Source organism: Humulus lupulus, chromosome 3, assembly GCF_963169125.1.
Source record: "Humulus lupulus chromosome 3, drHumLupu1.1, whole genome shotgun sequence".
NCBI lineage: Eukaryota > Viridiplantae > Streptophyta > Magnoliopsida > Rosales > Cannabaceae > Humulus > Humulus lupulus.
The window spans coordinates 78,829,358-78,843,377 of record NC_084795.1 but is presented as its reverse complement, the minus strand read 5'-3'; the positions used below and the strand labels follow the sequence as shown (position 1 = coordinate 78,843,377).

Genomic DNA, 14,020 nt, shown 5'->3' with positions numbered 1-14,020 from the left:
GAATGGAAGAGATTCTTCCTCCTATTTGTAACTGTGCTCATTTGCAATCTTAATCTAATATAGTATCTTTAAAAAAAAAAAACTAAACTAAAAATTGACATAATTCAACTTCTAAATTTGAGTTTTTAATAATATGTGAAATTACATTGTGCACGCAGTTTTAGACTTTAATTGTAGATGGTGAGTAAATTATTTAATAAATTATTTTTTATATGTTTACCAAACATATTCAATGCAACAAAAAAATAAAATAAGAATAAACCTGTATATTTAGGTAAAAAAAAAAAAAATTTGGCGCGGATGTTGAAAATGATGCTATATTATTGAAATTTATTTATGAAAAATTTATACTAGCATCACTTTTTACATTTTATTTATAAAACTAACAACCAATTTTTTAATTACAAAAATAATGAAATTTATCACCAAATTTTAAAATGATATTATACTGAAATCAATATTTTCCCTCATTCTCCCTTGTTTGCACAACCAAAAGGCTCTCTCTCTCAACCCATTCACAGCCAAGTTGTAGCATGAGGAATCGTAGCACTTGACAACCTCGATGCCAAAGTCTCCCCTCTCACTACCATCTGTTGATGCACGTGTCCATACATGCAAAAATAGTGTTACACCACTTCCATCTTTTAAGCTCTGTTTCTGATGCGCTTTAGCCACCCCAATGTCAGAAAGTGGTACTATTAGAACGAGCTTCTCAAGAGGAACAAAACTTGATCACCTAATCTGATTAACTCGTTGTCTTTCTTAGCAATGTGTATTCCAACGACACTGAAGGTTGTTTGGAATTAAGGGAAGTACAAACATGACCTTCTTTTTGAGGGAATCATTTTGGCGTATAGCAAGCTTAGGTCCACAACCATCCTTGAAGAAGATGATTCGAAGAATCAAACTTGTTATGTTTCAAAAGTATTGTTTTGGTTACTTTTAAATTTTGGTTAACAAAAAATGATCAAAATTTAAAAAGTAACCAAAATAATGAGTTACGAAAAAGTAACTAAAGCAATAAACTTTTTTATGTTATTTTCAATTTGAAAGTTACGAAAAAGTACCCAAAATAAGATACATTGTAAATAGTAACTAATATAGTTACTAAACGATAATAAAAATGATTAGTTATTTTTTTAATTCTAAGAGTTACCAAAAAGTAACCGAAGTAATATAATTCATATTTTAAAAACTAAAATGCAATACATTACTGAAATTAATAAAAATAATAATTTTTTAAAAATGTAAGTGTTATACCATGTTTCCGAGAAAAAAGAATTATGCCCAGAGAGTGAGCTCAGAGATAGCACAATAAGCTCATAATTAAATGTTATTACTATTAATAACAATTTTGTAATTACAAAGTAATATATTATTTCAGTTCAAAGCAATGTAATTAGCTTGAAGGAATAACTTATATATGCCAGCTCGAAGAATATCGACACTTGCTCGATATCGTGTTTAAAAGCGTAAGGAAGCAGTATTCAGATAAACTATCCCTATTTTTAAGGGATTAATTAAGATATTATGTTGTTGACTAGGTAGTTTGTAATTCAAATTCAAAAAAAGATATTTGTGTAACTTCTCCATAAAATCGTGGAGGAGAGTATCTCTAACCGAGTCTATCAATACCTAGACCCTAGTATTGTAATGAAACTCTGTAAAATTGCTTTGAGCTTTAACACAAAAATATTAATAAAAGTGACTCGTGGATTAAGTCGATTTAACTATTGAACCACGTAAAATCCCTTGTGTTTTTCTTTATTCTTTAAGAATAGTTTATTTCTACTTAATTTCTCTTTATTTTATTTGATGACAACTTCTGTCAATAGATTCGTGCTTTCATTAAGAGCATTAATAAATCGAATAGACCTCTCACAAAAGTGTCTTTTTTCATTATTGCAATGGCTGCACCCACTGGAAATGTCCCTGATCTGGAGGTGGACGACCACTCCCAAGGATATTTGAGGAGACCTCACCGCAGGATGAAGAATACCCCAAACGGGCTGACAAGTAGCCCTTGAATGATGATCGGACTCTAGATGAAGGGAGTGCCTCCACAACCCCACGTGACCCAGGGTAGAGCTCGAGATAACCTCGACAGGATTATTATGACCCTACAAGGTATATCCCTACAGTTGAACTCAAAAACCAGCGGCTACGAGAAAGGCTGACTGAGGCCACCCGACTGAATAAAGAGATGGTGAGAAGGGTTGTTGAAGCTCAAGTAGCCCCCAGAAGAGCCAGGAGGCGACCTCGAGGGAGTACTGCTGCTTGAATGGTGGACGCATTCAGTCAGATCCTAACGTTTATTAAGGGGGAACTGAGGGGCTCCAAGGAAGATTCAGACTCAGAGTCATTGGATATTCCTCTGGACTGTGTTGATGATCCAACCACACCTCCTACCATCATTGTGACACTTGATGCTGCGACTCCGAGAGTCGTTATTGTCAACCCTGAGGATGTTGTTGGGGTTCGGTTTCAGAGGACTAGAAGCCAAAGACGCAAGCCAGATTGGTTTGAGGACTACACTGATCCCACGAGGAAAAAACCTCGCACTGATGCAGCTGCACCAGAAGAGGAGGCTACACAGGTGTTGGATCCTCTCAAGAAGACAGATCGCAAACAGTATAGGACAGTGTCCAAGTGGTTGCTTGGAGACATCCCCAACAAGACCCCGAGGGATGTAAAAACTGGGAATCACGGTCCAGCATGGTTTCTAGCGTGGAAGACACCCCAGTCGTGGTTCAATGATGGGGTAAGCCATTTATACCTAATGACTCGATAATGGAAGAAATTATGTTTTGTTTTCAATTTTATAAGTTCTGTTTTTATTTAGTCAATTTGAGCTCGATGAGAGCTCGATAGGAGCTCGATGAGGGGTTACCTGGATCGATAGTGGCTCGATATGGGTGTGAGATTAGCTCGATGTGAGCTCGATGGAGCTTGATAGTGGCTCGATAAGGGTGTTAAATTAGGGATGTTGTTCACTGTTTGAGATTAGCTCGAGGTGAGCTTGATGGAGCTCGATAGTAGATCAATAGGGGTGTTAAACTAGGGCTGTTGTTTACTGTTTGAGATTAGCTCGATGGAGCTCGATAGTAGATCAATAGGAGTGTTAAACTAGGGTTGTTGTTTACTATTTGAGATTAGCTCGATGTGAGTTCGATGGAGCTTGATATTAGATCGATAGGGGTGTTAAACTAGGGTTGTTGTTTACTGTTTGAGATTAGCTCGATGTGATCTTGATGGAGCTCGATAGTAGATCGATAGGGGTGTTGTTTACCGTTTGAGAATAACTCGATATGAGCTCGATGGGGCTCGATATGGACTCGATGTTTAGTTCGATATAAGTTCGATAGTGCTCGATGAGAACTCAATTTTTTCGTTTATGCATCATTTTTTAGCCATTTATGATGGTCTTTGCTAACTTTTTATATCATACTCTCTTTGTAGCATATTAATGCGGCAGAACACATGCTTTGTATGCGTCGCAGGTATTTTCCCAATACATATCGACATAATGGAGTTGTGGTGAACATTTATTTCCCACAAGTGATACCTGCTTGATATGATCAGTACAAGAAAATTTCTGACAAAAAAAAGTACACGTGGGATTCTGACGTTATGCCCATGTTGACCAGCATCGAGCAGCAGTTTCTGGCATCTTGGGGAGGAGTTGAGGATGTATATTGGTGCCAGAACTATGAACAACAATATTGGTTTTCCATTGAGGCTTCTATTTCTAGTTGGACTCTCACTGTTTATGATTCAGACGACTCGGTGATTAGTGACACAAAGCTGGAGGAAATTATGAATCCATAGTGATTTTTGCTTCCTTCTCTGTTGATGCAGAGTAAACTGTTCACTGATAGCTTGATGTTGAAGATTCCTGCAGCAGGAAAGAGGCCGCATCAGTTCACATGGTGTCAAAAACAGAAACACGAGCTTACTCAGTCAAAGAGAAGGTAACAAACATCATCTTCATACTATATTTGTTTCTATCTAAAATTATGGTATTGTTCACTTAATGTTTACATTTTTTTTATAGTGGGGATTGTGGTGTGTATGTTTTCAAGCATATTGAGAATCTCATGGCCGACCTTCCATTGGAAACCACCTGCGATGAAAATATAGAGGTGTTCTGGAACAAGTGGACCACATACTTGTGGTATCAAAATTTGTGGTATATATAGGGTCTTTACATGTGCAGTTTTTTGTTCACATTTTTTTGTAACTTTAATATGGTTGTTATAGAGCTATATTGAACATTATTGAACTAATATCGAACTGTTATCGAACTAATATCGAGCTTCAATCGAGCAATATCATTTTCATATCCATTATTTAGTTGTTATCGAACTAATATCGAGCCATATCAAATCATTATCGAACTACTATTGAGTTATATCAAACCATTATTGAACTAATATCGACCTAAGATTTGAAGTCAATTTAGAAGCTAACAAACATATTATCGAGTTCATATTGAGCTACTATCGAGTTCATGTCGAGCTACAATCGAGCTTAACATAACTTCTAAGAAAAATCAAAGAAAAAAAAGGGAAAACAAGCTAGGTTATTAATACAACAAGTCTAAATGGGAAAAAAGAGTTTATAGCCTAGCTTTGCATGTAGCCCTGTTGTGGCCAAGACCACCACACATACTACACTTGCGCTCTTTGCGAATGATTTCGCCATTCGATGGAGTGCGGTTTGTCTTCCTTCTTCCCACCTTTTTCTTCTTCAGTTGACCAACTGGTTGTTTTTCAACAGGAACCCCAACTTGCATTTTTTCTATGTTCTCGGGAACTTCCCAATCATCCTCGTTGCCAGTTGGGTAAATTGCATCTTTGTAAGACTCCCTCCACATCTCAGTAGTGTAATATGGGGAACACAGTGAGTAAATGTTGACACCACGCAGGATGGGTGCAGCCACACCATGAACACAAGGGTAACTCATTATTTGAAACATGCCACAGTAGCATGATTTTATCATTAAATTTACCTCACCATCACCTTATGGGTCTACCACATGAAATTCAAACTATCCAAGAGGGTGGACTTTCAAGTACCTTGCATCATCCGCAATGCCTGAGACATCTTTCTCATATATTGTTGCTAATTTGGATGTGCAATTCTCTACCTCCTCACAACGCGCAGCAAACCATGACTGAATTGTGAAACAAATGAATTCCACAAAAGTAGTGACTGGGAAGGTTCTTGTGTCTCTGGGTTTGTTGTTGAAACTTTCAGCGTAGTTACTTGTCATTACATTGTATCGATTCCCAGGAAAGTAAGCACGAGTCCACTTATCGAAGCCAATACCCTCGAGATATTGAGCTATGGCAAGATCCATTTGCTTTATATTGTTGAAGAACCTATGAAATTTTGACTTCCGAAATGCATATGCTGCATTCCACGTCTCCTTGTGACAGTGATTGGTCTTGAACTTAGTGATTACATTCATACTTATGTGATAGTAGCATGCACCATGGTAGGCATCAGGGAAGACCAACTCAAGAGCATGAATAATGCTAGCATGCTTGTCTGATACAAAAGCCAGATTATCAACAATTCCAATGGCTTCCTTCAATTTCATCATGAAATACTTCCAAGAAGCATGATTCTCACTGTCAACAATCGCGAACCCAATTGGATAAATGTGGTTATTCGCATCCAATGCGACAGCACACAACATGTCGCCACCATACCTTGACTCCAAGAAAGTGTCGTCCACACATATAACAGAATGACATGATGTAAATCCCCTTCTACAAACTCCAAGTGAGAAGAAACAGTAAAGAAAGTGACTGTCATTTGTGACAAAATCAATTATTGTACCTAGATTCTTTTGCTGCAGCATGTACAAGTAAGAAGGTAACTTGGAGTACGATTCTTCAAGTGTCCCCCTGACATAACCGAGTGCCTTCTCTTTGCATCTCCAAGCCTTCATATAACTCATATCGATCCCAAAATTATTCTTCATATCCTCCATTATGCTGTTTGCTGGGTAGCTAGTGCCATCAGTAGCATATTTGTTCTTGATAAGGTGCCCAATGACCCAAGGTGTTGCTTGACGGTGGTCTTTCTATCGTAATTCTAGTGAGCAAGTATGTACACTATTATAAACAGTGATCTCAAACATCTCCGATCGCGCTACTTTTTTCCCTCTTATTCTCCAACCACAATCAGGATCCTTGCATGTGATATACAACATATGAGTACAGACTTCTTAACCACAAACTCAAAATTAGTCTTCATTGTGAAGAGAGCTGCTTTGGTTTTCAATTCCATCTTGTTCTCAAAAGTCTTCCCAAGGTGTAGTTCTCCCAACGGTACACCGGATGAGGGTGTTTCAGATTGACTAGAAGCCATGATATCTTCTTTTGTAAACATGGGAGCACTCCATATTCTGTGATCTTCTATTGAACATATTGGAACGTTCCCTGTATTGTTATATTCTGTTTCACCAGGAGGACTAGAGCTAGTGCCAGGTGTTCGACATCCTTGACTTGGTGGGTTCACCCGTGCAATAGGACGTATTGGCTGTTATTGTGCTTGTTCGACTTGCAAATCATCAGACATGTTAATCGACACTTCTGGGCTATAATATGCCTCTGAATTGTATCTTGAGTCCTCATTATGTTCAACTACTGGATCGTCATTCACATAGGGGTTTTACTCATACTGGTTATCCCTCAGGTCACCAATAGGACATCCTAAAGTATTGGGTGCTCCCTCAGGTCCAGGAGTAGAATATGGATTTGCAATGAAAATCTTTTTACCAGGAGTGACACACAAGGCTAACCTTTCTTTAGATGTTACTCCTAAGAATGCACGGACACCAAGATCACTTTCAACATGAACGGGTGTAAACAGTTGGTCGCCGCATGTGTAAGGAACCTCCAATTTCAACCCATACATTTGTTTACCAACTTTAAGTTCCTTGTGCAATAAGTTAAGAAGTTGCAAGTACGTTACAATATCCTCCATTGATATCACCATGCATTGAGGGTCCTTGGATATCCACTTATTCCCTTGTAATTTCCAAACACCAAAAGTACGATGCAAAAACGTAGACAATGGAACCTGTGTTGGAAAAAAAAAATTGTCAATTTTTCAGAAATTCATGAAAAAATAACATTATCGAGCTTTATTGAGCTTCAATCGAACTCTATCGAGTTACCATCGAGCCCATCGTTGACCTCTTATCGAGTTTGTATCGAGCTAAAATTTCTTAAACCGAACATAAAACCTAACCAAAACCTTCATCGAAACCTATCGAGCTCCTGTCGAGCACATATCGAGAAAACAACTACACCACATATTCTAGGGTCTAATCGAACCCTTATCAAGTTGTCATCGAGCACAATCGAGCAACAAAGCCTAAAACTATCGAGCTGCAATCGAACTATATCGAGCAGCATTGAGCTCATAAAATAACATTCTTCTATATACCATCGAGCCCCTATCGAACCGGTATCGAGCTCCTTTCGAGCAAAAAAGTTGTAGAAAACCCAAAAAACGCAGATCGCGAAATCTCTTTAAAAAATCCAAAAAACACACCAATATAGGCTAAAATCTGTTAAAAAATAGCCAAAAAAATGTAAACAAATAATACCCATCACATAAAATGAACAATCTTATTACCCATACTTTTTCTCCAAAAACCCTCAAAATGGATGTTGCATTTGATATTGACGACTTCGCAGAGAAAATGGAAATGACTAATAACGATTTCGACAAGAAAATCATACAAATCTGTAGATTTTATAGAGGATTTTGTGAGAATGAAATAGAGAGAGGGAAGAGAAGGTTTTAGGATTCTTGATATAATGGGAGGGGTATTTTGGGTATGAGATGAATGTTTAGCATCAAATTGAAAAGATTAATAGTGTTATGATTTTTTGGTAATATTAGACATTATTAAGTATGAATAATGAAATTTCCCTTCATAAATATAAACTCTTTGGTAAAAGGTATACAACACTCCATAATTATTATATTGAACATATTCATATTTGGAGAGAGAAATGAAGAAGAAAAATAAAAATACAATTATATTTTAGGAGCTTTTTTTCTTAAATACATATATTTTTTTGTCTTTTTACAATTCATAATTTTCTTTTAAATACGTACTCAAGTTTTCAAAAATATAGTTTTCAAACTTTCATAATTACAAAAAATTCGACTTTAGGAAAAACAACTTGAGAATAACTCATTGCATCAACCTAAAATAAACTAAAAAAAATAATATATATCATAATAACTAAACATAAAAAAAAAACTTTAAAATAGCGTAAAACACAACTTAAAAATAACACAAAAAAAAAAAAGACAAAATTGTACAAGTATAAATTTTTTTCTTAAAATTGTAAAATTGAAGAAAAAAACAATGTTTGAAGGTAAAAAATGAGTATTTTATGTTGAGTAAAAACAATTTTTTAACTGTAAAATCTTTAGATTTTATGGTCTTTTTGGTTTTTGAGAGATAGAATAAATAAAAAAGGGAATAGTCATACTGTTTTTAAAAGTTATGAAATTTATATAATATTGTATTATTAATATGTAGTGTCTTTGAATCACCATTGCAAATATTGAACCAAATATTGCATTGTCTCTTTTTTGTGTGCCAAATTTAACACAAAATTTACATCTTTCATTGAAGATAATCTAAACCTATACAAATGTAATCAATTATGTACTTTATATAATTTTAAGATTTAATTAACATTCTTTTCGAAAAAAAAATAATTAACTTTTATATTCCAATCAAAAGTTAAAAGTTATGGTAGTTTTGTTAAAAAATATGGCTAATAATCACTGAGCAGTTACAGTACTATATGTACAAGTTTTAAATTCAATTCACGTAAAAGATAGAAGAGACCATAGAAGTTCGACTATTTATATAATAGTTGATACAAGAAAGCTAAATTTCTACATTCTGGACCCGGCCTCACAAGTCAACACAACTCTATGAGAAAACATTGTGTTCCTTCTATCAACATACATGATAATCAATGGTTCAAGGAAAGAAAAAGCGATCTCCTTTGTTGACGTTTTCAGCAAATGCCTATATGATATATGAACCAATTTTGCTTTGGTATCAGAAAAAGTTGCTCAAATGTATCAACTTTCAAATCCTCTCAGCAAATGAAACCAATCCACATGAGTTAGCTCGCTCATCCTCTTCAACCAGGCCAAGCAAAAATATGTAGTGAGAAGATGTTATAACACTGAATTGGAATGAGTTTATAGAAAAAGAGAACAAGAGATTACATTCATGTTTCGGCATCTGGCACCCCCAATAAAATGGAATTTGGATCGTTGGATCCAAGTAGTGGCATATACTCCGACCCTCTCACATGAACACTGAAGCAGGCTACAAAGTACAAAAACACCCCACAGTATATGAAAGGAGTCGAGAAGAATTACAAATTTGCTAAACGTGTATTTTATCAAAAATAAAATTTTGAGGATCAATCAACGCCAGAAATCTTTCGTTTAATTTTATTTTTTTACATAATACATTTATGAGAAGGGGAACTTGAATCACAAGACACTCAAACTCAACCAAATGACCGAGCCTCAAGAGGCTTAAATTTTTCATTTCTGACAATTATTTCATAGACATTATTTGCTATTGCCAATTTTTCTAAATAAGAAGAATATGTAAATGCCAACCAATTTACAGATATATGGGTGTCTATATACAAGTAGGAAAACTGATTATCAAAGAATTTCTAGGACCTAGATATAGAATCCTACTTTTTCTCATTATTATAGGGGACCTAAATGACCAACATAAGATGAAAGTGTAATTATTGGCAGTCAAATGCATTCATCAAGAATGCCATGCAAGATGGTATTGGTTGACAAACAAGGATGCCACATCATTGCCATTAGGAGTCACCTGCGTGATTAGGGGATAATATAGGATGCCTCAACACTCCGACAGACTATTTTCATAATGTTTGCAGAAGGCAAACATAGCAATTCTTAGAGTGTCAGTGTAATGATAGTTTTATAGTTAATACAGCTATTTCTATTATATTTGTGTTTAAAAAAAGTATGATTCTAATCTAATTAATAGCAGCAATAGCAGCATTGAAAAAGGGAAGAAAAGAAAATGTACACATACCATTCTCAATCTTCATTACACTTTGAAGCATTGTATCCATCTTTGTTTTCATATCATGACTATCATCCATGCTTGGAACTACAAGGGTCAGCTCCCTATAGATATCACGAACAAACTTGCATATCTTCTGTGCATAGTCAATTTCACCATCTGATATCCGACCAATCGCCAACCGCATCAGCTCTCCAGTCAAATCAGCAAGCTGCACATGAACAACCAGCACCACTTTTGAAAGTACGTCCATGAATCATGTGCGTGCATTAAAGGATGTAATGTACATAAACCAGCCCACACACATTATATTAATATGCAAGTTGAATGTCAAAAATTTGATAGTTGTGCTACATAAATCATGTTTTGTATGTGCATGTCTAATGTGCATATGAACTTATGAGTATAGGATCGAGGAATCTATCTTCAATTCAATTTTCAACTGCTTTTCAAAGCAGTCGCACTTATTCTTAAAAGCAAATCCCGACTAATCAATTTGATTACTTTGACAATAATATAAGAGAACAAAGCTATGATGAATTCCATTAAATCGGTTCTCTACCTATAAAGGTTCGTGTGCACCACTAAAACTATTGATGTACTTCGCTGACAACATATATTGCAATTGGAGTTTAAAATGTAAGCAATTACCCCCAAAAGATAGTCAAGAACATTGATTTGCAAAGGCTCAAGGGATGGATCACTAAGAGGCAATAAAGTAGCATTTATCTCATCAAGATCCAAAAGAGTTCCCATTGTACAAAACCTACAGAATGTTGCAGCTTCAATATATTCTTGTACCTATAAAAAGGCAGGAACAAATAAGTCAGTCATACTGGTAATTAATAGGCATAACAAATGAGAATAAGAGGTTACCCCAGGTGAGTATGCTCGTCTTAGCTTCCAAAAGTCGGTCCCTTGCAGTTCTTTTATCAGCCGAGATATATACTGTTCTGTCACGGCTACTAAATCCTTTTCTGCTTTTTCCAGAACCTCCCCTCTGTTGTATTTACCAAGTCTATAATGAAATCACAAAACCAAGAGCTCAGTACTCGCCAGAAACATCAAGAGGTAAGAATGCAAAGATAGAGTGTCCATGTTTAAATCAAACCAATACTGAACTATGATAAAAACAGTTAGAAGTGTAAACAAGATTTGATCGATTCTAGGTATTAGGAGAAAAGACTAAGAAAGCTATCATTATAAAAAGCATTATAAATATGTGAATGGATAAATTAAACTTCTGCTCATATATTTCTTCTCACTCTCGTTACCTGTGCACTTGAAAAATGACCTTTTTGCTGTTAATGGTGATATCACGACTTGCTTTAACCACTCTTTCCCGTTTTTCATTCTGCAAACATAAATTAACGCATCGGTAACTAAAAGAAGAAATAGTTAAATGGCAAGACGCACTATTCAACGACAAAGATATATTGCTTATAATATATTACTAATTAATAGCAATTGCACCACTAGGATAAATGTCTCATAGGAAAACTTAGCAATAATGATTTCTTCCTTAAAAGTCCCCCATCTCTACCTCTCTACAGATAAAAACAAATAGTTCTCAGCCCACGTTAATCACTGTAATAAAAACTAAAAATTGTGTTGGCTATGGCTATCTCTAACATGATAGTTCAAGTTTGTCTCGGAACAACATGCGCCGCACAGTACTTTTAAAAAATAAAAACAAAAAATAAATTGGTATTTTAACAAAGTTAAAGTTTGTTGAAGAAATGTGTGAAACTGTACTGCTAAATTACCGAAAGCTACTCTACCACCACTACATTTCATCTAAAATAGTCCATTTTCAACTTAAAGCAAGCGTCTTAAGCTAACTTTAAAGTCCTTTTAGAGGGTGTGAGATAAACATTTCTGAGACTCTCCATTGCAAATAAAAAGAGCTTGACCTCTGAGTTTTGAACTTTGTGATTTTAAATAAATAAGAAAATCAAACAAGGAAAACATGGAAAGAGAGAGAGAGAGAGAGAGAGAGAGAGAGAGAGAGAGGTTTACAAGCTGATTGATGTAGTCGGCGTATTTGGTGAATGCATCCACCATGGATGAAGACTCGGTGGTCATGGCCCTCGCCCTCTTGGGTGTGCTCATCGTCCCTGTAACTTTGGTAGCAAATGGTATACGATGTGAGAAAGAGAAGCGGAGAATCATTAAGAGAGAGAGAGAGAGGTGTTACGGTGATGGAGGCGGTGGGGTTTGCTCGCCATACGAGAATATAACCTCTGAAATACGCAGCCGCAGAACATCTGGGTCTCCTCCAAAACTCACTTCGCCCCCACTTCACTACCGCCAAACGTGTCGTTTTCTAAGCCAATTAGACAAACGGCGTCGTTTCTCCTTTCCAAATTTGTCAATTGTCCTTTATTATTATTATTATTATTAAGAATTTAAAATTTCTAAGCCCGTTAAAATTTGCTTTAAACATAAATAACTACAATATTTGCACTGACTAATAAACTGCTTTAAAAAGTGAATGGTTATTCAAATTGTGCCTTATGGGATTTGGAATTATTAGTTTTGGCCTTGGATGTCTATGGTGGAATTCAATTTTTTTCATTTAGTATTTGTTGTTCAATGTTTATTATGATATATTTTGTTGGGAATATACTTATTTGGTAACCTGAGTTTTTGTAAAGTATCATTTTGGTACTCTCTGTTTTCAATAATGCTCATATGGTACCCTGTATTTTAAAATCGTACATATTTAGTACTCTAAACTCAGATTTGATAAATAAAATTTTGTCAATATGATCAAACTGTCATCAGTTATATGTAATTATGTAATTAAATTTAAATTTGCAACTTACATAATTCACAGCAGTTTAATTAAATTGACAAAATTTTATCTATCAAATATGAGTTTAGGGTACCAAATATGTACGATTTAAAAATACAGGGTACCATATGAGCATTATTGAAAACAGAGAGTACAAAAATGATACTTTGCAAAAACACAGGGTACCAAATGAGTATATTCCCTATTTTGTCCTATTTTGTTTTTGTAAGACAACGATAATTTTGTGAACTTGAATATCAGCAACAACTTATAAATAAGTTTTTTTTTAATACATTAAAATCTAATTTTTTTTTACTTCTTTGATAAAATCTGTACTATGAAGAATATTCCTTTCAATTTTTTTGTTAGAAATTTATATATTGATTGATTTATATTAAATAGATATATATATGTTTCTTTGATTAAAATTTTCCAATTATAGTTTTTTTTTTACAAATTTATTAATACATATTACTTAAATTTTATTATTTACATTTCTGTTTGTCCTCATTTAGTATTATATTGTTATTGTATCTATCATTCAAGCAGAAGCAATAGCTTTGATTGTGGTTTTGAATTGGTCTTTTATGCTCGGACTACCTTTATATTTTATAGAGATTGATTGTTTGGCTTTAGTCTCTGTTTTCTCCAACAAATCTTTGTATTGTAATGATTTAGGATATTTGTTACAGGATATAACAAGTTGATTATTCAGTTTTCCTAAGGCATCATTAATTCATGTACATCGTTCGGCCAATAAGGTTGTTCATAAATTGGTTGCGCATGCACTCATGATGGATGATAAACTTGTATGGATGGAAGATTTTCTATCATCTTTATTAGATGTATTACACTTTATTTACTTTTAATGAAATGTTCATTGTTAAGAAAAAAAAATATAAGCCCATAAACTACATTGGAAATTTTGAGTATTTATTACTAATTGAATATCAAGTGTAATATCCCCAACCAGAAAAAGAATATCGAGTATAATATTTTGAGGAAAACATACAAGTACTAATGAGTAGGGTTGTGCAAAAAAATTTACAACTCGCCCAAACCAACTCGAAAAACTCGAGTTAAAT

At 34.7% G+C, this 14,020-nt stretch overlaps 2 protein-coding genes across 2 annotated transcripts; one reads left to right on the top strand and one right to left on the bottom strand.

Annotated features, from left to right (window-relative positions):
- The first annotated feature begins 274 nt into the window (after window positions 1-274).
- LOC133822870 (uncharacterized) lies at window positions 275-4,333 on the top strand. Its single transcript, XM_062255331.1, has 3 exons — window positions 275-2,761; window positions 3,460-3,971; window positions 4,055-4,333. Exons 1-2 carry the CDS (start codon window positions 2,282-2,284, stop codon window positions 3,571-3,573), a joined length of 594 nt encoding a protein of 197 aa, XP_062111315.1. The 5' UTR covers window positions 275-2,281; the 3' UTR covers window positions 3,574-3,971; window positions 4,055-4,333.
- Window positions 4,334-8,848: 4,515 nt separating this feature from the next.
- LOC133822869 (uncharacterized) lies at window positions 8,849-12,469 on the bottom strand. Its single transcript, XM_062255330.1, has 8 exons — window positions 12,336-12,469; window positions 12,158-12,261; window positions 11,413-11,492; window positions 11,015-11,156; window positions 10,790-10,939; window positions 10,148-10,349; window positions 9,286-9,388; window positions 8,849-9,195 (listed from the first exon to the last, which is right to left on the bottom strand). The coding sequence occupies exons 1-7, from the start codon at window positions 12,403-12,405 to the stop codon at window positions 9,288-9,290; spliced, it is 849 nt and encodes a 282-aa protein (XP_062111314.1). The 5' UTR covers window positions 12,406-12,469; the 3' UTR covers window positions 8,849-9,195; window positions 9,286-9,287.
- Window positions 12,470-14,020: the final 1,551 nt, after the last annotated feature.